We start from the raw sequence: 13,538 nt of genomic DNA, 5'->3' as shown, positions 1-13,538 counted from the left end.
TATGTGCACCGTAAAAGATGATTTTGAATCCGTCGCTAATTTCGTCGAAAAATTGGCGTAAGTTATCTCGCCAATTTTAGCGACGGATTTTAACGGACTTAGAAATTCGTCGCTAAATATACAGATTTAGCGATGGATTCAGAATTCCGTCGCTAAATATGGAGATTTAGCAACGGATTTCTAAATCCTTCACTAAATAATTATTTATAAAAAAATTATATAAAAAAATTAATTTTTTATTTAAAAAATATTTATTAAAATATATAAATTTTTCTAAAAAAAATATTTATTTAAAAAATATTAATATAAAAAATATATTAATTTTTTATTTTAAAAAATTATTTGTTTAAAAAGTTATCTTAAAACAAAATATTTTAAAAAATTTAAAAATAATTTAAAATAATTTTAACTTAAAAAAATTAGTTTTTAATTAAAAAAATGTTTATTAAAATATATTAAATTTTAAAATAAATATTTATTTAAAAATATTAATATAATAATATTAACTTTTTATTTAAAAAAATATTTATTTTACAAAAGTTATTTTAAAACAAAATATTCAAAAAAATTATTAATTAAAAATAAAAATAAAAAAGTTTATCAATTTTTTTTTTGAAAATATTGAAAAGAATTATTAATTTATTTTTAAAAATAATTATTTAAAATAATTCTTATAAAAAAATATTCTAATATGCTAGAGTAAATATTTGTTATTTTTAGTTATATTTAATTATAATGTAGATAGATATAGAATAAAAATATGAGTGGTTAAGATGGAGCTACGCGTGAGGGAACTTTAGGATTAAAGAGGATTGAGTGTGAGTAATGGAGGGATGTGGGTGGCCTACTGGGAAGTTTGCAAAAATCATGGGGTAATGACGGGGGATAACCTAGCGTGGGTGCGTGGATGACGGTGGGTGTCAAATTAAATAATATAATTTTTTTTACGATTTTATTAAAATCCATCGTAAATTATTATTATTAAATATTTTTAGTTATATTTAATTTTTTTTACAATTTTTTTTACGATTTTATTAAAATCCATCCAGATTTTTTAATTTAAAAAATTTAGCGACAGATTCAAATCCATCGCTAAATTTTTATAATTCCGTCGCTAATTTTTTTTCCATCGTGAAAATAATTAGCAACGGATTTAATCTGTCTCCGTCGCTAAACGTATTAGCGACGGATTTTGGTAATTTAGCTACGGAAAAATCCGTCGTAAAATGACAAAATTTTAGGAGTGAAAGAAGGAGTTGCAGTTGTATTTGAGGATAGCGAGACTTAAAGAAGATGGAGCTGTTGTGGTGTGGCCAGTGGCGGATGGGAATAATGGCAACTGATGAAACTGGTGGTAGCGGAATTGTCGTGAGAGTCATTTCAACCTAAATTTAAAATAAAATGGAAAAATTTGATTAATAGGATAATAGATAGAAAGAATCTATGAAAAATTTAAAAGATATGGAAACATATAAATCAATTATGAGAGGTTATCAATAATGACTCTTTATTTTGCAATTTCAAAAGTATATTTATGCAAACAAATAGTTGATAAATCAAATTTGAAATTTAATAACCGTATTTCGTTAAATGGATTTTTGTTAAAGTAATATTGAGATTAATTATGCTCAATACAATATTTAGGCTAATTCTCTCTTTTTATCAAGCAGCAAATGGTATTAGGCCTTGATTTTCATCTTTTCATTACATGAATTAGCCCAGTAAATCGGTAGCATACTAGCATTATAGGTTCATCAACTCACCAGCAAAATCATCTCAAATTTGATAATCCAATACAATATATGAGCAGCTAAATTAATTAATGCAATTCTATTAGATTGGTAAAGTGATTTCCTAATTTAAATAAAATTACAGTGTATTTGTATACATAGAAATTTTATATTAGAATTTTACCTATCGTAAAAGATAAATCGATTAGTCCGAATGTAGATGGGCTAAAGATACCGTTTCATGGTAGAAACCCTTGTAGAACATCGTATGTAATTTGTGAAAAAAAAATAGAATTATTTTTGACAAAAATTCATTTTATCTGCCAAAATCGGCACAAAAAATCAATTAAAACTAAAATCATAGTTTCGAAGAATATCTTCAACTTGATATTTCGGCTTGTTTTACCTTTTGATATGAGATGACAAGAAACAATTGAAGCCGGTTTGGTAAAAAAATATTTGACTATTTGAAATTGAAAATATAGAATAAGTTAAAATATTAAATTTAGTGTGTTTATTCATAAAGCCATAACCTTGATTTTAATTGAACTCTGTTAGAATTCTCTTCCTGGGTTGTATTTTTAGTTAGTCTATAAATAAATCGATAAGATAATCAAAAAAGCGTTTGTAGTCCAACGGTTAGGATAATTGCCTTCCAAGCAATAGACCCGGGTTCGACTCCCGGCAGACGCATTTTTTGTATCCTATTTAGGAGTGAAAAGAGAGAAATGAGTTCAGTATTACACCAATTTTTTTTGGTATTATTTAGGGAAAAAAATAACAGAAAAATGAGTTAATTACACCAAGTTATCATTGGACTTCTGTTATCTTAGGCATGGAATCAAGAGCCAACTAACTATCAAGCAAGAAATTACTTAAAAAAATACTAAAATTTATTTGATGTTCATCTAGTCAAGTCCGAGTTACTCAATCGACTAAAATTATCGAACTGAGTATGAAATACGGAATATTCTGCTAGACGGATTCACGAGCTTAATTAAAACATAATTTACCTCTATATTCTTGATAATTATACACATTGATAGTAATATTCTTATTTCATACTAAATATTAATTGTTTAAACAAATAATAAATTGAGTCGAGTTGAATTAAATTTTCAATTCTTTACCGATCCCAAACTCGGTCGAGCGAGTTGAATATAATTTTTGATTATTGTATCATTGTCTTTCCATTGACAATGATAGATACAACAATGAATTAATACCAAAATTAGTAGAGCTTGAATTTGAAGAACATAGCGATGGTATGTACACTGATTAGGCGTTGATTGAGGTAGCTCCCTTAAACTCTCATTAGGGTTCAAAAAATATCTGCTCAACTTTTCTTATCTTCGGATAAGAGTTAGAATCAAGATGCGAGCAAGCAAGTCCAACCAGTTATTAACTTGTTCTTGCATTGATTCCTTCCATTACTGCATTCTTTTCATGTGAATTCCGTGTATAATCTACTAAACTATCTTCTTTCAAATCGCATTTCGATCTTCGCCCCTAAACAACTTCAATCACAACCATATCAAAGCTGTAAAAACATAGGATTCTGTCGTAACCAGCAACCATTGTTGTGACTGATTCAGAATGGCTGTGGAGTAATCTTGCTATTCCCTATGTAGCGATCAAGACTTCCGTTGGACATGTATTCGTACTGATTTTCATGACACCAACCTTGGAACTAATTTACTATGTTCTTGTGCCTTATTCCTCAACAATATTCTAAAGCACAAGTTCAATGGAACTCGAGAGAACACTCGCGATGATCATCCTTTACTCTTGTATATACTATTGCAACAGTTTTAAAACCGTTACTACATTGCCATTGCAGTGAAATGATCTCAAGGTTGCAAACATTTTCTTGACTGCTACAATCCCGGGTGGATCTAAATCGTAAACACTTCCAAATCTACCAGCACCCAACAAGTTTTCTTTGCTAATTCTAATTAATTCTACATATCAATAGAATGGCCATTAATGAATAAACTGCATATGCTACGGATACTTCAAGTTGAATTTGAATTTCCTTTCCCGATTCAAGAACAATGCCTGTGCCATTTAAACTCTTGGCTGTATCTGGGTTTGTTTTGCTCGCCGTATATGGTTTCCATCAGCATCCCACCACAATTTGTTAGCGTAAGTGTGGAGCTCCACCACGATTTGTCCTACAACACCTTCCATAATTAAATTACAAAACAGTAATGCCTTAGATATCTCCAAAATTAATACACCACAAAACTATAATTCGATATTAGGCCCCCCTTTAAAATAAATGAATTTTTAAAATTATATGAATTTCTGTGTTTTGAACTTTGAAATGAATAATGAGTTAATACAATTTTCGGAATTGAAATCCTACAATTGAATTTAGTTATAATTTGAGAAATTGTAAATGCAACTAAAATAAGTGGAATTTGCATATGAATTCTACAAACTCAAAACAACAATTTTATTTGACTAAATTATCCTTATTTTTGTAAATTTTATTTTTATTATTGATATTCTTTTTTTTGTTTATCTTTCTTATCTTCTTCTTAATTTTCATCTCCACCTAGGGGTGAGCATTAAACGGTTAAAATCGAAATCGAACTGAATTAAACTGAATTAATCAAACTAAAATATAATTTGAAAATACGGTTTGGTTACGGTCCGAATTTTTAAAATTTTGACTATTCGGTTTGGTTTACGGTTTTGACAAAAAAATAACCGTAATAACCAAATCAACCGTATTTCAAAACTACGTTGTTTTAAGCTTTTATATACACACATTTATATATTAAGCTCGTTTATTTTTATAGTTTTATAATAAAAAACGATAAATATAGATTTAATTTAAACCACATGTACTCTCTAGGTAAAATTTCTCTATTTTCTTTCTATTTTTTTAAAAAAATTGTTTTTTTTTCTTTCTAAAAATCACATAAAAAATATTACGGTTTTTGAGCGAACCAAACCAAACCGAACCAAAATATTTCGGTTTGGTTAATTCAGTTTTGATATAATTTTGGTTAATACGGTTCGGTGACCGAAATTTTTAAAAACCGAACGGTTTTGAATTTTTGGGCGGTTCAGTGAGCGAACCGACCGTTGCTCACCCCTATCTCCACCTTTTCTCATGCTATTTTAATTTTTAAAGTTAGTAAACATTATTTTTATATATTTTAGTTATTGTAGCAGTGTCTTTTTTTAATGAATTTAGAGTGTACATTAAAGCCACATAATGTGGCAAAAAAATCCAAAACTCGAGAGTTTACGCACAATTAAGGCTACGACTTAAGAGTTAGGAAATCAAAATTGTAGCAGTGACTTGAATATCATTAATTTCAAATTTTTTATTTAATATAGTATTAATAAATCTGTAATATAAAATAATCGCAGTTGGTTACTTCTATCTTTGAGTATCTTTAATAAATATGCTTATAAGATTAGTTCGGAAACAAAATTAAAAATAATTGAATTTAAAAATTTATTTCAAATATAAAAATATAAAATTTATTTTCATTTTATAATTTGTATTCTTTCATTCTAAATGGCGGAATTCGTTTGTAAATGAATTTTATATAAACAAATAAATTCCATTAGACAATTAAAATTGTTCCAAAGAGAGTCTCGAATGGAAGTTTTAAAATAAATCTAAAGTGATACAATCGCCAAAGTCAAAACTTTGTCGCCAGATAAAAACGTGAAACCAAATAATTTCGTCACCACAGATGCCAAACAAAAGAGAAACAACCACAAATAAATATAACAAGAACAGAATAAATTAAAACTGAAAGATACTTGCATAGTTGCATATATAAGTAATAATCAAGCCGTACAGTTATTGAGTGGCGAGTGGAGATCAATGTGGATACATTTTTTTTATTTCAAGAAATATTAAGTAGACAATTATTAATAGTTTAAAGGAAAAAATCTACTCTCTGCGTTCGTACTTCCGAGCCCAAATATGCTTACCATTAATCCGAAACTTGGCGATGCGTCGTCCATTCAGGATTTTATCAACAGTAGTAATTGAATCCAATATCATTTTAGCAAACAAAGGCTGCTCATTTAAGGCGACGATATTTTCTTGCATTTGAACACAAACAACACTATTCGGTCCATGTAACCTTGTGAAAAGCTCAGTAACTTCTTCTTTCGTCACAGAAAAGCCTCTCGAAAACGTCAGAAACATCGTCCTCTCATCTTCGGAAACATTATTGTTTGTCGGATGCCAACCCCATAACCCTCCTGTCGGAAAATTATAATCCAAGGATCTTGGAATTATAGTAACATTACCGAATATCGGATGAGGAAAACCAGGAATCGCAAGAAATGGCGACGGCCCATTTTCTGCTGCTAAAACAAGCTGCAAAATGTCAGTAAATATTTTAGAACAAACAGTGTTGAGAAAATTCTTGATCCCACTAATTGCAACGAATTTGTTATGGTAAAAAATTTCTAAAGAAATATTTTTTTCCAAAATTCTCGCAGTAAGTGGGATATTAGACGACGACTGGATATTAGGCGACGACATTGGAAAAGTGTTGGCTTTGAGACATTTCAGACACAAAACAGCTTCGTCGGCTAAAGCATTCAACAAAAGATTTGATAGACTTCTCATTTTTACTATCATATTTGGGTAACCTTTTTCTTCCAGCCATAGCCATAAAGCCATGACTAATAAAGATTCGGCGGGATTTCGCGACAAAGGTATAAGCAGTCGAGAAAATATTTCTCGATCGATTGCATGATAGGTGTGAAGCTCTTCGAGAGTAATTGTAGGCATTGGAGTAGAAATTTAATAAAATTATAGTGTAGAGTGTGTGTGGAAAATTACAGGTATAGGTATGGTGATTATATACTTGAAATTTTTAAAATTTGATATTCTTGAGAAATCACATAGAAATTTCAAATTAAACTTAAGAATCCAGATTAAGAATGGCAGAAAAGTTATGCCACGTTAAGAATCATGATTAGTGTAAGCTTATAGGAGATAGACTTTCTTATTTTGCTGTGGCTTGTACTGGTTTTTCTTTAGAAAAGGAACAAAATGAGGGTTAGAAAATTTGCAATTACTGAATTATAAGTTTTTTACACGATCGGAATTAAATAAGTCCATTTTAACTTTTTGATTCAATTAGACCTAAAGTTTGTATTTCCGGGGTCAAATGAGTCACTTGAGTCAATTAGACTTTCAAATTTATATTTCAAAATCAAATAAATCCACATTTGAGATGTATAATTTTGCAGTTAGTTGCCCTAATTTAAGAGTCTTGGGTCTAATTGATTCAAAAAGTTAAAATGAATTTATTTGATTCCGAAAATACAAATTTATTGATTTAATTGATCCAAAAAGAAAAAAATATACTTGTTTGACTTCGGGACATCAGTTTGAAGACTACGTTGACCCTTTGTTCTTATTTTATTTGTCATATTTTGATTATAAAACTTCATTTTTATGTAAACTCAAAGTTAATTAAAGTTAAAAATTGCTTATGTGGCTAATAAATTTATATGTTTATCTAACGTGTCTATTGCCACATAAGTAATTTTTAGTCTGAATTGTTATGGTAACTTTCCGTTGTAAAAATAAAAGGTTAAGTAATAAAATAAAATAATGGTGACTATTATATAAAAAAATTATATAGTCCAATAATTAGAGAAAACTTTAATCCAACAAAATGACAAGTAAATACAACTGGTGATGTTGTGTACTTTCTTGTTTAGTCTATATGCTCTTGATTTACTGCCATAATCACCATGAAGTTAGTTACATTGATGGACCCTTTGGTTTTCTGATAAGATTAATTTAATACATAAATTTATCTGTAAGAAAGATGAGACTCGAACCCGAGACTTCATGAAGTAACTAGAGGTATAAAACGTCTCGTGTTCGAACCTTATCGTGGCTTTTAGTATTAGTTATTAACATATATAACTACTGAATTCTTTCCTTAAATCAATACTAAACATAAAAAGAATAAACATGTGAATTAGGTGGTTACATTGGATTCTAGCTTAGGGTAAATCCAAGTTCATCATTAAAAGCTAACTTCTAATTGACTTATAGTAGCATTTTGAAGCTCGAAGACGTTATTAAAAGTCTAAAAGAAGAACAAATGCCCTAAATCATACTCATAGTTAAGAACTGTGTAATCATGCGAATCAGAGACATTAATTCTGAGATTGTTTAGACCAGTAGTTTGTTCCATTAACATGCATGCAAGACACGTTATATTTTTCTGTTTTCCTCGGATAAACCCTAATTAATTGAATATATTCTGTCATTTGAAACTGCATATATGCTACCAATCTAAATAGCATACAGCCAAACAATGCCTACCGTACGTTTTGTATAATTTGTAATTAAAAAATTTTATGGTCAACAATCTATAAAACTTTTGCATAACAATTACAGTCACTTTAAATTTTACATTTTGGTACTCAAATTTAATTTTATAACAATGACATATCACCAGTAAATTAAGAAGACATCGTGTTTTCATTAGCCACATAAGTACATTTTTATCTAATGACCGTTATTGATAAAACTAAAATCCGGCTATCAAAATGTAAAAGTTGGTATTATCCTTTAAAAATACACGTATATTTTAGTAACCACACAAAAAATTAACCCATCATGAGTAATTAAGAAAAAATCTCAAGAAAAACGCCTAAATTCTTTTGATAATTACATTGATCACTGTATAGTCAAAAAATTGGAACAAAATCACGTATGCCCTATCTAAGTAGTCGTTAGGCACGGAACAAGAGGTGTAGTAGAGGTAGATCTTCCGTTGGCATTATTACAAACGGCGTGAATGTCTTGACTAGGGTTTGATGAAGTAATGTTAATTTGATCCATTATTATGCTTCCGCATCCAATTTTAGCACAGTCTAATGTAATTGCTTGTCTGCTTGCTGATGTTCCTTCTACTCCTATATAACTTATTTCACTCACTTGTACTGCCTTTTTCTGCAATATTAAGACCATAAAAAAAATAAAAGATTAATCATATGATCATATATAGTTAGAGGTGATCATTCGGTCGGTTCGGTTTTAACCAAACAAAATTCCCCAAACCGACAATTGACCATATCAAAATCGATAGACATAAGTTCAAATTTAACCGAAACCGAATCGATAAAAAAAATTGAAACTAAACAGAAAGCCAATTTTTTTTGAAATGTCAGTCGGTTCGGTTAAAACCGACAAAAATACAAATAAAAATAAGAAAATTAAATATTCAGTTGTTAGGTTAATTTCAGTTTTTCAAATAAAAACCAAAACCGAATTCAAAAAACTTACAAACTAATGCCAATTTAAATTTTAATCAAATCAAACCGACTAAAAATTATCAGTCCCGGTGGTCGGACATTTTGTTCACCCCTATACAATGATTAATGTAGAATATACATAGAAAGAAACTGACCTTTTCTGCACATTTGTGGCCATTACAGTAATGTTGGTCTATAATTATTGGGTGTTTAGCATCTTTAAGTATAATTCCAGCAAATGAAATATTCCTAGCATATCCAGTTCCACCCTGAAAAGAATACTTTATATTATTAACGATAATATATGTGTATATATAAGATAATAGCAGCTAATTATTAGAAGTAGGATCATTCATTTTTATGATAGCATATCAAAATTTATTGAAGTATTGAAATAGATTATTACCACCCAAAAAAAGGTCAAGCAATGATCATTTTAAATTTGACGAAAATTTACACTGAACGTTAATCTTAAAATCTAATTCCACAATTTGTTCCTTCAAAATCTAATTCCATAATTATTAATAACACCATTAGAATGAATTTTTTCGTCACATCTGTCATGAATTCCAAAACCAAACTGACAACGTTGTCTCAAGATTTTGAGATTAACTTACACTGAACGTGTTATGACAGATGTGACGAAAAAATTCATAAATTCCTTCACAAATGAGAGATAACCGCTCAGTTTTATAAAATTCCATGCAACAAATCGATCATAAATTTTGTTGCTATGATTTTTTTATTAAAAATCTGTCAATAATTTGTGACGAATTATAATTCTCATCAAAAAGAATTATGATGCCCTAATTAAATCCGTCATAAATAAAAATTGACAATGCCGATGACAATTAAATTTCATTACAGAAAGTAATTTATAATGGCTTTTTTGGCAGATTTTAATTTAAGGTCACAAATAACAATCTTTTATAATGTAGATAATACTATAGCAAGTAAAAGTCATAATTATTATGATATCATTACCGGCCATGTCTTAATTCTGACGCCATTCATTGTTCTGATGAATGTACAATTTCGCACGTGCACATCCTCCACAACATCGTGTTGACCTTTATCTCCTAAGCTTCCAATACTATCATATAATTTATTAGTTATAGTAGTTAATTATATAGTAAAAAAATCAATTTAATCACTGTACAAATCACATAAAATAATTTTAAATTTTTAGTAACAAACCTAATGCCATGACCAGGTCCACAAATAATATTGTTGATGCTGAAATGCGAGCAACCTCCATTGATAGCAATACAATCATCACCTATAAAATTAGGTATTATTTAACGAAAAATAAACATCAAACTTGCCATGAATATATGTAATAATGTAATAATGTAAAAATACTAAAATTAACTATATTATATAAAATTATAGTCGAAACTAATACCAGTTCCGATTGTAGAATTGGAGATTTCAACGTTGGTTGAGCTAGAGATATCGATTCCATCAGTATTAGGGCTATTCTCAGGAGCTGAAATTTGAAGATTAGAGAAGGAGACACCTCGACAACCGTTTACACCGATATGAACTCTAGGGCTGTTCATATGAGTCAGTCCACTTAATTTGAGCTTATTACAATTATGAAATTGCAATGCCTGCAATCATATTTTTATAATTAATTAGTTGAGAATAAGGATTACGAATTTGAATTAATTAGCACATAAAGATGAATTAAGCGTATCTTCTTAATTTAATAAGAGTAATCATAAACAAATTATGAATTTAAATTCTAGCACATTTTACAATTTTAAAACAACTTTCAACTTTGGCAATTGACAATATGAACTACTATTTTTTTCCTAATTCGGAACACTAAATAATTTTCCGATCAAAAATACTAAAGTCGAAACAAGGATATGAAAATATATATTTCAATGTCCATGATAAAAAACAGATTTCTCAAAAATTGATCAACAGTGTTATATTCTTGTAAAAAAATGGTAGTTCTTTGTATCATAAATATTTAAAATTAAAAAATTATATTAAAATTGCAAAACACCAAAAAATGAATTTCAATTTTTGTATAATAACCTATTCAATAATAAGATGAAAGAGTAATGTATTTACCCTTGGTCTTTTGCAATTTTTCTGTGCCTGTAAAGAAAATGAAATCAGGTTAGCGTTAATCTAAAATAAAAATATAATTATAGATAATAAAATTCAATTAATTCGTAAAAGAGAAGGGAGATGGATTTGATAGTTTTCGTATCAGTTTTCACAACTCTCAGCTCCCTTTGTACATAGACAATGGTTATTTGGCCTGCTATTCGTTAAACTGAGAATGATTCTGTTATAGCTGTGGCTGTCATATTTGTAATTATGTTGGCTTAATAAAATTGGAACTTATAAAATTAATTTTAAATTTGAAGGAAGAAATTAATTAATAAGTAGAGATTAAGATTACATTATTCCACCAATCTGACCCTTGACCGTCAATTGTACCAGATCCGTCTATTGTCAAACCGCTTACTCCTTGAAAAAGTAGCCAAAATCGAGTTTTACATCTGTTTGGCCATTCACTAATTTTGTTGGGAGCTACTATTTTTCCGGAAACCTGTAAAAAAATTAATTTATTAATTAGTGACACAGTGAAAATTAAAGAATAATTGTCGATCCCACCCAAAACATATGAATCAAACCCAGGCTTTTAAAGACTAGATGAACTATTATCCTACGAATTTCGTTGGCAAATTAGACTTCAAGTTAGCATCAAAAATTAACAGACGGAATTCACCAACAAAACTGGCTGACTTTAAATTTAATTACAGAATTATTACCTGAACATGAATTTCGGCAGACTTGCAAGGACCTTTGAATGTGGTAGGATTGAGTAAAAAAGTTCCTGCTGGTATTATAAGCGTCGGTGTGCCGATGTCTTCAATTGTACATACAGCTGACCATGCCTTTAGGAATGCCTTTCCAAAAAAAAAAAAAATCGTACCACAATAAATAATTAAAGTAATAACAATACTCTACGTATCATAATTATGATAAATAAGTTTATATTTAAAATATTTACTATGTAAAAAAATGAGTAAAGTTTGAGATTAAATTACTTTGGAATTATCAGTTCGACCATCTCCAATGGCACCAAAATCCGTCACGTTAAAGTTCGTCTGGGCGTCAGCAATGATTAGAGTAGATGTCGCGATGAAAAATACCAGAATTGGTACTAGTATATTCTTCTGTATACATAAACACAGAAAATAAATTCATTTACTTTATAACAAACATATTTATAATAACAAACATATTTATAAGATTCTATTTATTTTATTTAATCAACAACTAATAAGAACATTGATTAATTGTTTGACCATTGTTGTGCCAATATACATAATTTGCAATATCAAATAAAATACAACTGATTTAGCTTCAACTCTCCCAAATATATATTATAGGAACATAAAAAAGTACATATAAATAGATGAATGTGGTCGGGTGGAGACTCGAACTCGAGATCACGAGACTCGAACCCAAATCTCGCAAAACCAATTAGATCACTCTCTAATTAGTTCAAAGAACACAGAGATTACTAGACTAAACCAAACTCTTTATACATCCAAAATATCAAATTATATCAAACTTTATACATCCAGAATATCAAATTATTGCTGTAAATACTACATGTAGGCCTTTCAAATTATTGCTGTAAATACTACAAGTGGCTTGATAGTTTTTATTTAAGCAGCTAGATTGTTTCTGGTTTATATGATAAAATTTCAGCTAATATTGTCTATTTTGTTTAGAAGTGTAGCTCATCTGCTCATGCAGTCTCTATCTAATGTGCTTGTGGTTGAGAAATTTACGTTGAAATATATAAGAGTAATATACAGCATATTTAAATGCTCTTAATTTACTTATCAATATAATTTGCTTTCTTGTCTTTTATCATGTATAGTGTGTGTCGATTCAACATGTTGTGATTCCTAGCGTGTACATAGTCGATGAGAAAAACATAGGAAAAAGATAACAAAAGGTTTGGAGATTCGATATGTTATAAATTTAATGATTACGTACCATATGGCTTGTTTGCTATTCAGAAACTTGATTCCAGCTATTTTTTTTTTGTTCAGAATCTTACAATTATGATCCAGGTATTAGAATCGCTAAGTATATATATATATATTAATAGAGTTTGATTTAATGTTAACTCCTTACACAATATGATAGTTGTATGAAACTAGGATTAGGATTCCGATAAGATTTGATTAGTGTTGCAAGAAAACTAAAAGTTTATTATAACTCAAAATCTTAAATTGTAGAATCTTATTTATTTACGTATTATTTTAAATAATTCAAGGTTTATGTATTGGATAACTAACTATGGCCGCCATCATCACCATCTTTCCCTTTATTTGTTGTTGCCCACATAAGTGCATGCATGTTTCTTCTTTTCAAATTGTTGTGCGGAGTAACAATGGGCAATATTCTTCTCCGTAATTGTTTTCTTCTACAAAACTTTTCTAAAAATACAATTAACTGATATTAATTAATTTTTGAAATGCCATCAATTATATG

General features: G+C 29.0%; 2 protein-coding genes and 1 non-coding gene across 3 annotated transcripts; 1 reads left to right on the top strand and 2 right to left on the bottom strand.

The window, feature by feature from the left end:
* Nucleotides 1-2,351: 2,351 nt before the first annotated feature.
* Nucleotides 2,352-2,423, top strand: TRNAG-UCC (transfer RNA glycine (anticodon UCC)). Its single transcript has one exon. It is a non-coding gene; the product is annotated as a tRNA-Gly (tRNA).
* Nucleotides 2,424-3,527: 1,104 nt separating this feature from the next.
* Nucleotides 3,528-6,507, bottom strand: LOC126668688 (uncharacterized). Its single transcript, XM_050361871.1, has 2 exons — nucleotides 5,694-6,507; nucleotides 3,528-3,691 (listed from the first exon to the last, which is right to left on the bottom strand). Exons 1-2 carry the CDS (start codon nucleotides 6,505-6,507, stop codon nucleotides 3,528-3,530), a joined length of 978 nt encoding a protein of 325 aa, XP_050217828.1.
* Nucleotides 6,508-8,322: 1,815 nt separating this feature from the next.
* On the bottom strand, nucleotides 8,323-13,101 carry LOC126670024 (probable polygalacturonase At3g15720). The gene is made up of 10 exons (XM_050363674.2): nucleotides 13,038-13,101; nucleotides 12,074-12,202; nucleotides 11,795-11,932; nucleotides 11,422-11,571; nucleotides 11,085-11,111; nucleotides 10,405-10,612; nucleotides 10,197-10,278; nucleotides 9,984-10,092; nucleotides 9,155-9,268; nucleotides 8,323-8,697 (listed from the first exon to the last, which is right to left on the bottom strand). Exons 1-10 carry the CDS (start codon nucleotides 13,038-13,040, stop codon nucleotides 8,467-8,469), a joined length of 1,191 nt encoding a protein of 396 aa, XP_050219631.1. The 5' UTR covers nucleotides 13,041-13,101; the 3' UTR covers nucleotides 8,323-8,466.
* Nucleotides 13,102-13,538: the final 437 nt, after the last annotated feature.

Source organism: Mercurialis annua, linkage group LG2 (assembly GCF_937616625.2).
Source record: "Mercurialis annua linkage group LG2, ddMerAnnu1.2, whole genome shotgun sequence".
Lineage (NCBI taxonomy): Eukaryota > Viridiplantae > Streptophyta > Magnoliopsida > Malpighiales > Euphorbiaceae > Mercurialis > Mercurialis annua.
The sequence above is the reverse complement of the archived record's forward strand: the minus strand, read 5'-3'. Positions and strand labels throughout refer to the sequence as shown.

What these genes read in the sequence shown, in the direction of transcription:
- LOC126670024 (XM_050363674.2), bottom strand. An exon ending in CTGCCGAAATTCATGTTCAG is followed by an intron (nt 11,572 to 11,794) that starts GTAATAATTCTG and finishes ATTTTTTTACAG; the next exon opens with GTTTCCGGAAAAATAGTAGC. An exon ending in GCCACAAATGTGCAGAAAAG is followed by an intron (nt 8,698 to 9,154) that starts GTCAGTTTCTTT and finishes TTAATATTGCAG; the next exon opens with AAAAAGGCAGTACAAGTGAG.
- LOC126668688 (XM_050361871.1), bottom strand. Translation starts at nt 6,507, where the DNA reads ATGCCTACAATTACTCTCGAAGAGCTTCACACCTATCATGCAATCGAT. An exon ending in CGCCAAGTTTCGGATTAATG is followed by an intron (nt 3,692 to 5,693) that starts GTAAGCATATTT and finishes ATTGATATGTAG; the next exon opens with AATTAATTAGAATTAGCAAA.